Genomic DNA, 17699 nt, shown 5'->3' with positions numbered 1-17699 from the left:
GGCGAGACACATAACACGCCCTGCGGCGAGACACATAACACGCCCTGCGGCGAGACACATAACACGCCCTGCGGCGAGACACATAACAGGGGGACAAACACAACAGGACATAAACGAGGTGTGGAGCTGAAACGAGACACTAGGGAGAACGGGAGACACTAGAGACACTGGAGACACTGGAGACACTGGAGACCCTAGAGACACAGGAGACACAGGAGACACAGGAGACACAGGAGACACAGGAGACACAGGAGACACAGGAGAGGACAGGAGACACAGGAGAGGACAGGACAAGGGCTAAAGACATGGCAATCAGCTAGGCATGGCTTCTAGCTAAACATGGTTAAGCATTGCTTAACCATGGCAGTTAGCTACACATACACCTAGCTAAGCATGTCTTCAGCCCCAACATGCACTAAGCTATACTTACCTACTAGCTTAAACACACTAGGGAATAGGGGCACAGAAACACAGACAAAGACTACCCAGTGGCTAGGCGAGGCAGCCCTCCAAGGCTAAGCGAGGCAGCACTCACAAGCTAGTCGTTACTCCAAAGCCCGGAGGGACCGCACTCTAAACCTAGGCACACTGGGACGCTAGGGGGAGAGGAAACACAGACAAGGGATACCCAGTGGCTAGGCTAGGGGACCATCAAAGGCTAGGCTAGGGGACCATCATATGCTAGGCTAGGGGACCATCATAGGCTAGGCTAGGGGACCATCCAAGGCTAGGCTAGGGGACCATCCAAGGCTAGGCTAGGGGACCATCATAGGCTAGGCTAGGGGACCATCATAGGCTAAGCTAGGGGACCAGCAAAGGCTAGGCTCAGGACACATCAAAGGCTAGGCTGAGGACACATCAAAGGCTAGGCTCAGGACACATCAAAGGCTAGGTTCAGGAAACATCAAAGGCTAGGCTGAGGACACATCAAAGGCTAGGCTAGGGGACACCTAAAGGCTAGGCTCACTGGGCAACTCGGGGGAGAGGAAACACAGGATAGCTAGAGACACAAAGGGGTTATGGCTAGAAGCATGCTAGTTACTGTAACACCATATAGATCTTAGCTAAGCACGCTCCTAGCCACACACACACCTAACTACTTACCTGCTCTAGCTAACCACAAGAACACAGGAGGACAGGACTGAATCAGCTCCACTAACACAGACACACAAAACATACACAGAGACATTGCCGGTAAAAGAGCCCAAGTCAACACAACTAAAATCAAAACACAAACTAAACATATAACTAAACAGAACAAAAAGCCCACACATGTGACAGTGGTAATACCCAAAAAATGCTCGACCCAGTTTCCCAGTCTAAACAGCTATTTATAGATTAATTGATGGCTACCTCGGTTCAGGTGTGCACTGCATCACCTGACCGAGGTGCCTGCTGGGAAACTGAGTCGGCCAACAAAAACTACAAAATAAAAACAGTGACCTCTAGTGGAGGACCCTTACAATAGGAGTAGTATTTAAAATTTTGATACCTGTCAAAGCTCACAAAATCCAAAATTACTGACTTTTTGTTAGGTGGAAGTAGTGGACTCAAATGTAAAATTTGTCTGCCAAGTTTGTTGCATGTAAATGAGACTGGATGCCCTCAATGATAAAGAAAATTACACAGGAAGCATTATTACAACCACACTCAAGTTTTTGCAATATCCTACACTGCAAAAAATGTCTTCTTGAACGAGTGAAAATATCCTCACTGTAGTTAAATAGGTCTAGTATTTTTCTTTTATAAGATTGATATAAAGCAAATGTTATTGTTTTTAACCCTATTTCTAATCCTTCTATTTATTGATCTTTTTTTTTTTTTTTTAAAGGAAACATTTTAATCAGCAACATAATTTGCTTAGAAAGTAATACATTTAACAAGTTTATTTCAAACTCGAAATAAAAAAAAAGAAATAAACAGAAAAGTAAAAAAAAAAAAAAGATTTTTTAATGTGGTTGAGTTGATTAGGTTTTCCCATTCTAAAGATACTAGATTATCTCAACTATGTTTAAGATTTTTAAAAACTTTTTTAGATTGTGATGGCCAGGATTTCTAACGACGTTTTGTGCCAAGCACCCCAAAAATGCAGTAATACTGTAGCTGTGAAACCACAAAATGCAATTTCCTAAAAACGTTCTTCGTGTGACAGAAAAATTAAAGGGACACGTTATTTCTGTTACAATGAACAGACAACAGAAATGACCAGCACATACTAATCTGTTTATTATTAGGTTTAGATTTTGTGAAGCATATACATCTCTCTAAGATCACTGCTTATATGGGAATGATAACATGTTTAAAAAAAGCCCATGTAGACATTTAAACATTTGATTTGCTTACTGTATGTGCACGAAAACAGGACATCTATGAGTTTAACATGATAAATTAAAAAAAGTAATATTTGCTGCTCAGTATATGATACTTTTTTTTGTCCAGGCAGTATATTTTAATTTGTGAATAATGACTACAAACCTACAACAAACATTTAGGTGTTTGAGTCTGTTATGGTCCCATCACCTCAGCAGCATATAAAGCAAGAATGAGACTGGGGTGAGCCACACTATTCTGCTATACAAGTGTCCGAGTGTGAAACACATGAAATAACCATTTTCACTGTTTAATTATCTTTCTCTTGTGTTACCTTACTGTGCCTAGTTTAAACATGGTTGCAAATTTACTGTTAATAGAGGAAGCAAGTCTGCACAATTCAAAATAGAATAATAAGTGAATCTCTGTTGAGTTTAATAGACTAATGAACACCATTTCTCAAGCATCCTAAGATGTGGCAAAGTTTATAGTCTCTGACCTTCGTCAGGATGAAGACAATAAGGAGAATATGTTATTAGCATATTTTTGACCAGAAACACTTTCACTCTGTGCCTTAATCAGGGCCCCCTCCTGTCCATTCACTTCTGCACTATTTGCATTCTCAAGCCGGCTATCTGGAATGTGCACTGATGGGACTCTGCCACTATGGTCCAACCTGACAGGCCTGACAAGTGGTTTTTAAGTGGACTTGAAAAATCAAACGTGGCCCACTTAGTCAATTCTTATACAGCTCCCCACCCATAAATTCTACACACAGTGATGTAGTGATGCATCCGGGCATTGGATTAAACCTGGTATGGAAAGAAATTTCCTACATCTGTTCTTATTGTTAATGTTAATAATTTCCGGCATTAATGAAATGGATATACAGTATGCATGAGCTGTAGAACAATGGGAAGATGTGTTTTGGGGAAAATATGACATAACCACCAGTCCTTCCTTCATTGGTGCATTATGATTAATGCATGTGTTTATTCATGAGCAGGAAAGGCTTATTTCTCGACAACTTGATACAACACGTATCAAGCAAAAATGACGCTGTGAAAATGAATGCACTTCCTTCCAGAATGCTTCCGTTCAAAATTTTTTTTTAGTTGGAATTTGATGACCTCCCATGCACTAGACAGTTATGTTGAATACAAGGAAGCTGTGTTGTAAGAATGCAGAAGGAAGCAAGCGCAGAATGCTTGACACTATAGTGAACAGAGTAGGAGAAAAGCATTACTTTTCTGTGTGTGTGTATTCTTCCTACTCCATAACTCCTGTGTAATTCTGGACAAATGAATGTTTCCTCTAAAAATCTCACTCTGTGGGAGATGTTTTGTTAGCCATTATGATTGTGAGATTGGGTGATGAATCCCAACGCAGACACTGTTGTGTAATATAACTATTTCAAAGTCACCTATTATTACCTGTTTGTCTCTCATTAGACAAGTCAATAAGTTTATCATATGTCTAGTTAAAATAAATAAATACCAACCTATTGTAATTCAGTTTATTTATCTTATTTTATATCTAATAATGTCACAAAGAAGCTTTAAAAAAAATATTTAATTTTCAGATGTGAATGATTTAAAATTATAAATAAAAAAGGTTTTGTCTATATATTTGTCTGAACTCACTCAACTTGACCTTGGAATAAGGTTTGGAAGAGCCTAGGTTCAATTTCCCTTGACTGCCAAGTTGTCCCTGTTGGGCCCTTGAGCAAGGCCTTTAACCCCTTAACTGCTCACATGTACAGTATAAGGAAACGTAAATGTAAGTCGCTCCAGATAATGGAAACCTCCATCATTCAAGGCTTAAATTCCAAACAGCATTGAATGGAAAGCCAGCGCTAGTGCAGTCACTTATTCCACATACCTAGTAGTGCCCTTGATTTTGGACTATAGAGAGCTATTTTTTCACAAATATTTTTTCTGTTTTATACAACAGATTTTACTGTTGTATAAAACTCCCCAATCCTTATTTTATCTAAAAATTCTTATTAACATCTAAAAGATGTTGCTAGTCAACAGCTATACATTTACAATGTTGTTGTAAAAGTGCTTATTTTTCACTAACTGGCTGTGTGAAAATTAGAAAAAGGTTGATGTCAGTTTTGTTGTGTTAAGATGATGTTCTAATAAATATCTAGATATCGTGTTTATTGTCCAAAATATCATGTTGGCTATTCTGGCACTCTTTTTTTTTTTATTTCATAACCAGGAAAATTTTAATCTTTTATCTCTGTTATGCACATCATGTTAATCACAGCTGGATAATCCTTCTGTTTTCATATTTTTAATAAGCTTTTGTTTTTTGTCTTTTAGTGGGCAGTTTGCTATAGTGAAGCGGTGTAAGGAAAAAAGTACAGGTTTAGAGTTTGCAGCAAAGTTCATAAAGAAGCGTCAAAGCAGAGTGAGCAGAAGAGGAGTACGGCGAGAAGAAATAGAAAGAGAGGTGAACATCCTACAGCATCTGCAACACCCCAACATCATCTCCCTGCATGATGTCTATGAGAACCGCACCGATGTGGTACTCATACTGGAACTGTAAGTGACTTTTAAACACACAGCATGTGTGTAATATATGGAGGATACAATAAAGGTGTAAGGAGTATATTTAAATTCTGGCACTGACTGAACAAATTATAATGGATAGCTTTCTGTATATTTAAGTGAGTTGAGTGATAAAAGTGTGTGCAAGCATGTCTTGAGGAAGTTCCCATGATCCAGTATCTGTGTTTTTGCATATTACATAGTCAAATCTAAATTAAATGCCACTTCTTTGGTATTCTTATGAAGCTCCATGTAGGTTTGTTTTTGCTCTATTGTGTGTACCAGCGAATAGCTATCCTGTTAAAACTTATTGTGGATGGAATTCACTCAGTGCTGTGGGGGGAATGTCAAAAGATGTCATGAGCTATTTAGTTGTTCAGAACCATAAACCTAAAACATACATTCTAAGTTTTCAGAGAGTGAAAACAGTTTTCTGTGTGGAAGGTTTATACATTTTTACATAAGTGACAAGAACCTACGCTTGAAGAGTTCTGATAATATCTGCGGTTAAAGAGCTGCATTACGTGGTAGCAAGAGGAAGTTAAGTTTTTAATCACCAAATTTGCGAATGCAAAAAATGTGTAGATTGTGACAAGGTCTGGGTGTAAAACTTATGTTTATGCTTTTTTTTTGTTCAAACAGATGAACAGCTTCTTTTTACTGCAAACATACTGTATTATCGAAATCAGGATTATCAGTACAATATAAATCATCCATCAGATGCAATTTTGTGAGTTTATTATTATTGTGTTTTTGTACTAACTGCAAAACACTATCTTTTGTGTGTTTGTGTGTGTGTGTGTGTGTGTGTATAAGGGTATCTGGAGGAGAGCTCTTTGACTTTCTGGCCCAGAAGGAATCTCTGAGTGAGGAGGAGGCCACCGAGTTTCTTAAACAGATTCTAGATGGGGTCCATTACCTGCATGCCAGAAAAATAGCACATTTTGATTTAAAGGTATCTGCTTTGTCATAAAATTCATGTCAAACTGCACCTTAAAGAAACAACTTGGGTACATTGGTTATTTGTACATAGTATACAAGACTCTTCGCCCATGACAACTTCTTGGCTCGACCAGGACATGAGTTTTTCAAGTATTATTATTTTTTGTTTATTTGTTTTATAAAACACCTAAAAAGAGTTTGAAGAAACTGGATCTGTTGCCATGGCAGCAGATAATTTCTGTGTTGGCCTATATAGAAGCCTGGCCTGTTTAGCGCTGTTGCATAGCAACAGCCGTAACTTATAAAAGCAGAACTGCACCTGTTTGTGGCTTGTGAAAATTATTCTTGCTGTGATTATTTAAAAAATGCAAAGTTTAATACTAGTATGATTCTTTAATGTTTAAAATACCCTTTGTGGATTTTTTAAACCTGATGCACTTTTAATATTGTAATTTTGACATTTGTGAGTATTATCTATTATCTATGTTATTTCTATACATCTCATTTATGTTTAAAGCTTTGCTTTAAACTTTTGAGACACAGCTGACTGTCATTGTATTTACTGAGATCTCCATTATTTGTAGCCTATTATTTGTACTGTTTATTATTCGTACATGCATGGTTTCATCTGATCCAAACCTAAGCATTTAGACACTACAATGTTATCAGACTCACAGTATGAGAGACATCAAGCGCATCTTACCAATTGTCTTCTTCCTGTTATTCTAAGTGCTTCATTTGCTTACTCTTCAGCCTGCACAAGTGCTGTGAAGCACATAATAACATCATGATATTGCAGATATGGATCATGGAGTTTTGAGGGAAAAAATTTGTGTGTAAAATACCTTTTACTTTATGTCACCTCAGTGTTTAGATAAGGCCCCTAGATAATTCTGGTGATAATCTGAATTTTTTTTTCCTTAAAAGTAATGTCAGGTTTTTGCTTTGACTACATGCTGAAGATATTTTGGGTTTAAGATCAAAATATGAACATAACCCCCCTTTTTTAGCTTATTCAGAGCTATTAAATAATTTACTTGTTTACTGTAACACATCTAGATGTAAATATAAAGAAATTAATGACGAAATAAGGTCTAAATTCCTCTGTCTTCAGTATACAGTACAAACAAAAAAAATTGCTATGCTGTGCCAGTAATTTCGGAAAAGCGTGTGTCTTTGAATACATTGTTTTATGATTTTTTATATTTCTTTGGATTTCAGCCTGAGAATATTATGCTACTTGACAAAAATGTTCCACTGCCACGAATTAAACTTATTGACTTTGGCTTGGCACATAAAATTGAAGATGGAGTCGAATTCAAAGATATTTTTGGGACACCAGAATTTGTGGGTAAGTCAGAATGTGCATGAGTAAGACATCACAACTTATTTAATTGAATAAATCACTTTCATTAAAATAGACTAGTTAGACTGTTGGTTCAGCAAAAACTAAAGAGCCATACCATTCTGACCCTTTTGAATTTCAATTTGTGTTATTTGAAAAATCTTTACAACATTTTTTACAATCTATTTTCAGCCCCAGAGATAGTCAACTATGAGCCTTTGGGATTGCCAGCAGACATGTGGTAGGTAATCATAATTGGATCGTACATTGGGTTTGGATAAAACGGGCATCTCCATGGTTTATGATTTAATCACATTTGTTTTTCCACCTTCTCCCTTTACAGGAGCATTGGTGTCATCACGTACATCCTGTAAGTGTGAAGTATGGATTGTGGATTCTCAATTTCAGGTGTTAATTCTGTGGGCTGGTGTGATGGACCTAAATTATTTATAGTATTAATTGTAAAAGTGCTCATGAAACAGTTAATTTGAATTGCACTAACAAATGACCATAATGGTTAGATAGATAGATAGATAGATAGATAGATAGATAGATAGATAGATAGATAGATAGATAGATTAATCTGTTATATTTAGGATATGCACAACTGATCTTTCAAGCAGGAATGTGAGAAAATTAACATGCAATTTGTTCTTATCTAGGTGAACTTTTATTTGCGTAAAAGGCGAATGTCTTGAATGAAATGTGTTGATAAGTTTTTATAGAACTGATCAAACTTTACTTTTTCTCTTTTAGACTGAGTGGTGCTTCTCCATTTCTGGGCGAGTCTAAACAGGAGACACTAGCAAATATTTCTGCTGTGAGCTATGAATTTGATGAGGAATTCTTCAGCAGCACTAGCGAGCTTGCTAAGAGCTTTATTAGACAGCTTTTGACTAAAGACACAAGGTGAGAGCGATCAACGGAATACAAAACAAACAGAAAATGCAGTCATACTGTAAATCATTATTAAAACATTTTGTTGTCACCAATGTTCTTTTCACATTTTATGTGTTCCCATACTCAAATTTTGAGAACAGGCTGAAGCATGTAAATATTGCATCATCATGCAGCTTGAAAAATGCCTGCAGAAAATTTGTTTGAACATGAGTAGGCTTTATCCGTACAGCCATTATCTTTCCACGCTGGTTCAACATTATTTTTAAACTGTTTTTCTTTTGTTACTTATCAACAGAAAGAGGCTCACAATAGAAGGAGCTCTCAAGCACCCATGGATAAAGGTAAAGATCTACAGTAGGCATGTGACAGCATGTACTGTATGTATATTTGTATTCATGTGGTTGTCTCTAAATGAAATTAGTGGGTATTATTAAGCTAGATGGGATGTGGCTACTCTTATTATGTACCGAGAATATGATTGATTTTGGAAAAAGGCATGGCGGAAACATAACACTCCAAGACTTGTCAAAAATAACTAAACTCACCAAGTACGGTTACATTTACAAATACACTGCCTGGCCAAAAAACGTCCCCACTTCGAAAGGATCAAACTATTGGCCTATATCAAGTACCAAAAACAATAAAGGAGTTTTAAAATTCCTGGAAATAAAACCCTTAACTTCGTGGAAGAAATGTGGCCAGAATAAAAACCATAAATGGAGATCACTTAAAGATTTATGGTAAATAAAAAAAAAATGACCATATAAATCACAACTATGTAGAACAGTGAAATTAAAAGCATTTTAGCATACACAATGTGACAAGAACTCAAAGGATTTGGACTGAACAACTACAGTATGTGAGAATAGGCAAACCACTTGTTATTAACACTAATCAGAAAAAAAATGGAATTTTGCTAGGGATCATAAAGACTGGGCTTTGGAGCAATAGATAAAGGTCATGTGGTCTGATGAGTCCAGATTGACCCTGTTCCAGAGTGATGGGCGAATCAGGGGAAAAAGGGAAGAGCATGAAGGGATGCCCCCGTCATGCATAGTTGGCACTATGCAAGTCTCAAGAAGCAGCATTATGATGTGGTGGTTGCTTCAGTTTGCTTAGATGTAGGCAAAGCAAGGTTATGTGCCATTAAATTAAATAAAAGAAAATGAATACCTGAATGACCAGGTTACCACATCCATGTTTTTGTTTTCCTGCCCTGATGGCACAGGCATATTCTAGAATTCAAATTGTGAAAGAGTTATTCGGGGAGCATAAGGAATCATTTCCACACATGATTTTGCCACCATACTGCACACTGTAAATCAAAGCTAAAGATGGTCAATAAAATTAGAGTGGATTATTTATTTTTTAAAATTTTGGAATCTTGTTTTTTTGGTCGGGCAGTGGATATCATTATTTTACTGTTGTTGTTGAAGCAAATAGAATCAACTGACAGTATAAATACAAACTTTGACATATCCTTCGATTAATACCATTCCTGATCACTTTGTACTGTATGTGACTTGGAAAAGTACCTGTCTTACACATTTTATAAATCAGAGAATATCTGGTTTCTTTTGTAAAGGTTTCCAGTCACAATTTTCCGAATCTGTATTTTTCATTTTTCGGTAATAATCTCGGTTGAGATGCCAGTCCTTTGCAGGGAATGGACCTAGTGGTTAGTCACTGTAGGCAATCCAAGATATTTCCAGGATTGAAAAAAAAGTTACGGAACCCTGTTACTTAAAATTATTTTTTTAATTTAAGTTTTTGTGAAACTCTTAGAGATAATTAAATCTTGCAAGTTTGCTAGTGGCCTGCAAAAACACAATCATGATTGGTGGGCAGCAATAGTATTTTTTGTAACAAAATGCAGTTTTCCATCACATTGACTGACAAAATGTAAAAGATGCTAAAAAGTCTGGCTTAAGACTACTTATTACACAACCACCTGCTCCTGTCTCCATGCCTGCATGCATATTTTTGCATTATAGAAGAGTTTGCTCTACAGACCTGCTCTAACAGGACTTACAGTGTGTTGTGATCTGTGTTCTACCATGGTACTAATCCCGCATCTGGCCCCATTCCCCAACCTGTGAATGATTGCTGTGAATGAAAGAGCTGCACTGGATCCACCCTCACTCATCTCCTTTGGTTCCTATGTCTGAAGCACCATGAGCATATCGGAGACTCCAGCTTAGTTCAGAGACAAAATAAACCATGCCAACTAAAGACCAAACGCCTGAAGGAGTATACCATCCACTCCCACCGCAGCATTCCACCTAATAACACGTATATAAACTTTGAGCGCTTTGCCCGTGTGATGGAAGATATCTCCCTAATGGATAATGACCTGGAGGAAGTTGCCCAGAAACGAGAGTCTCTTCAAGAGGATGTTGATGCTCTTCTTTCCATCTATAATGAAAAAGAGGCCTGGTACAGGGAAGAGAGTTCAAGTGTGGGACAGGGCCTCTCACAGCTCCGATACGAGTTTCGTAAGGCAGAAGCTCGGAGGAAGGATCTTCAGGAAGACATAAAGGCTACAGAAGCCAACCTGGATGTTATCAGCAGTCGCTACTTGGAAAGACAGACCCAGCTAAACTCTCTTAGTGAGGAACTGAACACAGAGCTGCGATGGCTTCAGGAATTGATGAGTTCCTTTAACGGAGAGGTGGAGAATGGAGAACGTTGCTCCACCCCTGATCTCAACAACCAAGTGAACGAAGCGCTAAAGGAAATGTTGAGCAGAACCTGTGGGGAAGAGACAAACTGCAGCACCCAGACAAACGGCATGGAGTCATTCACTTAAATACATGTTCCTGATGCAATTCCCATATTTTCTTACTGCGACACTTCAAATTTAGATGAAAAATCATAATATATAAATAATGTACTAAGCAAAGCATTACATTTTCTTTTTACATTAATTATGCTTTTAAAGGCAATTAAGTATGTGTTACATACAGTACTGTATATGTAGATCTACATAAATTATTTTTGTGCAATATTTTTATTTGGATTTTCCGGGAATCACTTGTACTGAATTTACTTTTTTTAAATATTGGATTAATATACAGGCTACTGAATCAACATCAGTATATAAATATTCACTTGTCTGAGTACAAGGTCTGTTTAAAAAAAAAAAAAAAAATTTCAATATCAGAAACAGCAATGTCAACACTGTTTAAAATTTAGGCCAATTTTTTCCAATGATGATCCACCAATAATGATTATCATAATACTGTGGGTCTGAGCGTCCCAAGTTATACTAATAAATTGCCATTCTCGATGGGGTTAACGTCTGGACTCTGTGGTGGCCAGTTCATTTGTAAAAATGATGTCTCATGCTCCCTGAACCACTCTTTCACAATTTGAGCCCCATGAATTCTGGCATTGACATTTTGGAATATGCCTGTGTCACTAGGGAAGAAAAAATATTTAGTATATTCAGGTCATCAGCTAACCACATTTTTTTGGGCACATTGCTGAACTTAGATCTTACCAACAGAAGCAATCTCAGATCATTACACTGCCCCCACAGACTTGTATGGTAAGCCATAGACATGAAGGGTGCATCACTTCATGACTCCTCTCTGTTATGCTGGAACATTTAAGAGTTTCCAATGCTCGACAGTCCATTCTCTCTAAAAAGAAGTGGTTTTCTTTAGTCTACACAGCAGTTTAGCCAACCCCTTAAGTTCTCTTCACAATTTGTGTGTGGAAAAGCTTTTACTTTTACTACTAAACATAGCCATGAGTTCTTTTGTTGTTTTTTATGATTGGATTTCACTAAGCCACAATAAGTGATCTCTCATTATGCATCAAGGATGTTTTTCCGACCACATTTTCTCCTCGAAGATGATGATTTACCACTATCCCTAAGGTTTCAATAATGTGTTTTATAATTCTTAACACAATTTTAGTAATTTCAGCATCTCCTTAGTTTTTTTCTTTGCTTGATGCAGGCCAATAATTCGACCCTTCTGCAACATAGTAACATATTTCCCAAGACCACAGGATATATCTTCTGACATGGTCGGTTAGTAAATGAGAAGCTACTGCATCAATTACGGATAATAACATGTTGTCAGCTGTACCATATTACTCATTGCAGTAATTATCCAATAGAAGGCTAGTTGCTTAGTTAAAGGCAGGTGGTAACTTTTTTTGCCCAGCCGGTGTGTATTATCCATTGCAGGGAGATTGTTGGTTATGTTTAGCATTTTAGATCGGTTAAAAATTTTTATAATGCTGTTAATTATTTTGTAACAACGCGAGTCCCACGAGGGGCAGAACCGCGCAAAAACACTTTGCACTGTTCAGAACGGGTAGATCCGCAGGCTGCAGGCAGAGGCGCGGCCAGGCAATCAGCCTGAACACGCCGCACTTGGCAGCGAGTCTATTTAAGGGTCTTGATACATGTTGTGCGATCATTTAGGTAGCACCGGTATGGTATCAGAGCCAAAAAACAAGATAAAGTCGGTGAGACATAAAAGACCCAGCCTCAGTCTTATAACATAACTTGTGATTTCTTTCTATTTTCACTATCTCCTAAACCATTAATACACTTAATTAAAACAGTAAAATAAGTAATTGAGTAATTCAGAGCTTTTTAACTTCATGTTTAGGTGGGCATGTCTGTGATTATTACTTGACTTTCTTTTGTCATGTTACAATCTTTGTGCTTTCTTAATTGTCACATTTATTGTCCATTTATATTTTTTATTTAATCTCATTTATTTGGGGAAATGAGATTACCCAAGGCATCACAATCATTTGTACTGTGCCATGCAAAAGTATTAAAATCCCTTGAACTTTTCCACATTTCTTTGCCATGTTTCAACCTTAAACAAAAAAATATTTTATTGTGAATTTATTTGATAGACCAATGCAAAGTAGCACATACTGTAATTGAGCACAAAGTGAAATGGAGGAAAATGATAAATGGAGAAACTATTGGAATCCACCTGTGTGTAGTTTTTTCTAAATATAAATACAGCTGTTCTTTGAAGCCCTCAGAGGTTTGTTAGAAAACATCAGTAAACCAACAGCATCCTGAAGCCCAAGGAACACACCAGGCCAGGGATAAAGTTGTGGGAAAGTTTAAAGCAGGGTTAGGTTATAAAAAAAATTCCCAAACTTTAAATATCTCACAGAGCACTGTTCAATCCATCAGCAAAAAAATAGAAAAAGTATGGCACAACTGCAAACCTACCTAAACTAATAGGCCGGCAAGGATTTATCAAAGAAGCAGCCAAGAGGCCCATGGTAACTTTGGAGGAGTTGCAGAGATCCACAGCTCAGGTGGGAGAATTTGTACAAAGGACTGTTAGTTGTGCACTTCTCAAATCTGGCCTAGCTACAATGGAATGGTTTAGATCAAAGCATATTCCTGTTAGAATAGCACAGTCAAAGTCCAGACCTAAATCCAATTGAGAATCTGTGGCAAGACTTAAAAGTTGCTGTTCACAGATGCTCTTTATCCAATCTGACTGAGCATGAGCTATTTTCAAGAATAATGGGCATCTCTATACAGTATGTGCAAAGTTGGTGGAGACATACCCCAAAAGATTTGCAGCTGTTATTGCAGCATAAGGTGATCCTCCTTCAGGGGTGCAGAATACAAATGCATGTCACAATTTTCAGATATTTATTTGTAAAAACAAACAAAAAAATTATATCATTATTATTTATTATTTTCCTTTACCTTCACTTATGTACCACTTTGTGTTGGTCTATCACATGAATTACATTTACATTTGTGGTTGTAACGTGGAAATATTCAAGGGGTATGAATACTTTTGCAAGGCACTGTACCTATACACTTTAGACACCTGGAAATATTCAGTTTCAGATTTTCTTAGCACAGATCATTTTAAAGAACTGATTTTTTTTTAATGCTGATTTACGAGAGCCTTTACGAAAGACATGCAGGAGTGGGCGTAACTTTTAATTTTATTAACTGACAAACCTTGTTTAAATTGCACATGTTGGTAGAGTAACTCTTCCTCTATATAAAGGTCCTACTCAATGTGGTCTCAATTGGAAGCAACGCTCATGAATCGAGTTTTTGAAACCTATTCTAAAATCTGTGTACTAAAGTACCCACTTTTGTGTCAGTGGTTGCTGTCGAGCATCTCCCACTGCATGGTTATCCTCAGTTCAGAACTTCCTAATCCATCTGTACTCTTTGTCAGTGGTGTCATCTCTGTAAACATTCTGTGGCCTACTGTGAATTTCTGACAGCCTGCACCCCCTCCTTTGTCAAGAATTCTCTGATGAAACAACAAGAAGAAGATTTACTATAGAGTAAGAGTTGCTCTACCAACATGTGCAATTTGAACCATTTGTCAGTAAAAACTTTATAAACACTTTTGAATAACTTTTGGTACACCCCTTGCATTTAGATATTTTTGGAATTTATTTATACCTCAAATAAAGTATTTAAATAAAAAGATTTTTTGTCAGATCTTATTTTACTGTATTACTGTATTTAATGTATTCTGTAATCACATATTAAAAATTAATACTGCAAGTTATAATAGTATTTAGTGTTGACTGCAACATTTGTGTAGTTTGTAATAATTTTATTTATTATTATTATTATTATTATTATTATTAAATGGGCAATAGAGTCTAATCTTAGTCCCTCATGATTGAGAAACCTTAACCTTTATTTCTTGAGCTGTTTTTATCTTTCATGCTCTTTTTCTCTAGCCTAAGGACTGTAAACAAGCTATGGTGCGCAGACAGTCTGTGGTCAACATTGAGAATTTTAGAAGACAGTACGCTCGCCGCAGGTGGAAGGTATTTGCTCTGAATCCTGCTCTGTCCGGTAGTGCTTAATTGCCTTAGTTTTATAACACATCACATGTAGAGATCTTTGTAGTCATCCATTATTAAGATTTACAACATGTTAAAAAAAAAAAAAAAAAGCTGTTCTGCTTATTGGTATTCTCTTTGGTAGTTTTCCTTCAGGATTGTAGCCCTGTGTAACCATTTGTCACGGCTGATGAAGAAACCGCAAGTAAGTAGCTTATATTTATACAACTCGTCATATTTTCTTCTTGCACAAAAACACCCTATTGTTGTTGCTGGGAACAAAAAAATGTCATCAAAGGCGTGAGAATTACTGTGACATTTTTCCTTTGTCAGATCAAGGCGTGGTGTATTCTGTTTACAGTAAATGCTGGTGTTAAGTTTCCAAATTCATGGTATTTTTGATTCTAGGGGGTTTTGGTTTAAGGGGACGGTATATTTAGAATCATATTTATTGTTGTTGGTATCTGTGTTGTGGTGAACAGGGCAGTCCAGAAGCAGTCCAAGACGCCTTTTATGCGAGGGACTGTGAGAGCGACCAGGAGGAGGAAGTAGTACAAAAAAGAACCAGGACTAGGAAGAGAAGCAGCACCTCTTGAGGCCCTTCAGGTTTCTCTAGCTTAGACCAACGCATCTGCAGTGGGCAGTAAGGCCCTAGTCTTAACTAACACTGATATGAAAGAGTCCAAGATGTGTCTTTTACATATTTCTATCTTTTTCTAAGAAAGAGAAACTGAGCCACGGTTAGTGGACACATACCTTGGGAATATTAAGAATATACAGTGATGCAGATTTAGTAAGTGCCAATACTGTGTTATTAATATTGTGTGTGTTTTAAAGCTGTGCAATTATTTGATGAACTTACAGGGGAATTTTTGACTTTTACATGTGTTTATAAAGCCAATGAGTGCAATGTTACCATGAAAGATTCGTGAAGTGTTTTAGTTCTCTAAACTTCTTCCTTTTTAAGTGCTATAACCTTCAATTTCTCTTTTACACAATCCTATCGTCTTAATATGTGCCATGATATTTTGCATATGGACTGTCGTGCTATTTTAAGTCAAGTGTCATTATATAATTTAACAGTAAAGCTAATGAACATTTCCAATAGCAAATATTTGTACATAATTGTCATGCAAATGTTTGTATTATGTATGAATGTTTGTAGAAATATATGTACAATATGTATGAATGTATGTAAAGTTATGTGTTTGTGTGTTTGTATGCTTGTCTTTATGTACAGTACAGTATGCATGCATGTATAAATTTAATATGATTTGAGGTGACAAACGTGGGAATTTTTTCTTACTGTCTTTTACATTTTAAACTTAAAAGAACAAGATTTGTCAGCTGTGACTTGTGATATTTTTATAAAAGTATAAATAGACTTGAATTGTTTTAGAATTTACTGTTTTATTGAAAATGTTATCCGTATTTTTGTAATCAGGCAAAATGTGCTACCTCAGAACACACATCGAGGAAAAATGGTCGCACTCGCATAGACTTGTTGGAAATTTCCAAATTTGCTTTTATTTAATTAGGTGTAATGGAAATGTATCTCCTCCACCCCACCCCCACCATTTAACTAGTGCAGTAAGATTGGTCCAGTGATGCCATCTTTGTTGTAACACCTGTTGTAACACCTGTTGTTTTTCCATAAGACATGCTACACATGCTTGCCGCTTAAACATGCCGCTGTTCTGGGTATGAAGTTCTAGATGGTATTTTCTGAGATGAAGTGTAATTATCTAAAGGAAGAGAAGGTGCTCTTATTAATTCATCAAACAAGCTAACTCTTAAGCTGCTTTGTCAATACAGTATCTCCCTTGACTTGGAAATATGACCCAGGATGGGTGCTGTGTAATGGACAAGCATGACTGATTACATTTTAAAACATTTTTGCACGTATGGCCAAGCTGTAAACATATTTAATTCTTTATAATATTCTGTTTAATATTAAGGTTTAATCTTTTGTGTGTTTCTAGGTTTACCTGCATTTTACAAAAAGCTTTCTGTCTTGAAATTTCCAATTGCAAGATGTGTGTGTGTGTGTGTGTGTGTGTGTAAAGTAAAAACTAGTCTAGGACTCTCAAAATGTAAAATGCTCCATTTTTTAAAAGTGACCAACAAATGTGTATGTATTTATTAAATTTCTTGTTTGCTCATCTCATTTATTTACTGATCATTCTTTAAGATAGTAGGTAGTTTTTATTAATGCTACATTGATGAATACTGTGAGATACTACAATTTTTTTTTTTTTTACATTGTTAGTGATTCTTTTCTTTTGGCTGATATTTGCTTAATTCATCAAGGTTAGAAGTTGTCAATAAAAGTGTTTGTTCAGTTAAGCTACAGGTATATACAGAAAACAATTGATCTGAATCATCAGCTGCTACCTGGGTGACCAAAACTATTGAGACAAAAGTGAAATTTAATGTTTTATTGACTTCTCACATTTTAAAATAATGACATTTAAGATATGAATAAATATACTTGCAAGCAGCAAATAATGGGCCCAAGCGCCTTTGTCTACCCCCTTTGGACGAATCAGGAAGACAGTGGGCACAAGGGGATATACCAATACCATTATGACATAATTCTAGAGTAGAGGGAATTTTATGTCAAAACCTCTATAAAGCCCCGGATGCTGGGGAAAAAAGCATTACAATGTGATGTCAATAAACGTAATGTTACACAGGAAGTTATTAGCCACAAAATGTAAACACAATTTTGCATCCGCGATGTCTTTAGATTACATCTGCAATCGTATTGCCCCTGGCTACGTCTGAGAGTTCCAAAGGTTTACCCATTTTTATCCAGAGGT

At 36.6% G+C, this 17699-nt stretch overlaps 1 protein-coding gene and 1 pseudogene across 1 annotated transcript in view; both read left to right on the top strand.

Annotated features, from left to right (window-relative positions):
• The window catches only part of dapk2b (death-associated protein kinase 2b), a 31905-nt gene extending 14866 nt beyond the window's left edge, over positions 1-17039 (top strand). Inside the window, exons 3-12 of the mRNA XM_053477109.1 lie at positions 4641-4862; positions 5685-5823; positions 7032-7161; positions 7348-7396; positions 7499-7525; positions 7912-8064; positions 8351-8396; positions 14773-14862; positions 15023-15082; positions 15360-17039. Of these exons, the coding sequence (XP_053333084.1) occupies positions 4641-4862; positions 5685-5823; positions 7032-7161; positions 7348-7396; positions 7499-7525; positions 7912-8064; positions 8351-8396; positions 14773-14862; positions 15023-15082; positions 15360-15473 (1030 nt within the window). The 3' untranslated portion in view covers positions 15474-17039. The remainder of the gene's footprint in view (positions 1-4640; positions 4863-5684; positions 5824-7031; positions 7162-7347; positions 7397-7498; positions 7526-7911; positions 8065-8350; positions 8397-14772; positions 14863-15022; positions 15083-15359) is intronic.
• LOC128506591 (death-associated protein kinase 3-like) lies at positions 8417-14763 on the top strand (annotated as a pseudogene).
• Positions 17040-17699: the final 660 nt, after the last annotated feature.

Source organism: Clarias gariepinus, chromosome 2 (assembly GCF_024256425.1).
Source record: "Clarias gariepinus isolate MV-2021 ecotype Netherlands chromosome 2, CGAR_prim_01v2, whole genome shotgun sequence".
In the NCBI taxonomy this organism is placed as follows: domain Eukaryota; kingdom Metazoa; phylum Chordata; class Actinopteri; order Siluriformes; family Clariidae; genus Clarias; species Clarias gariepinus.
The sequence above is the reverse complement of the archived record's forward strand: the minus strand, read 5'-3'. Positions and strand labels throughout refer to the sequence as shown.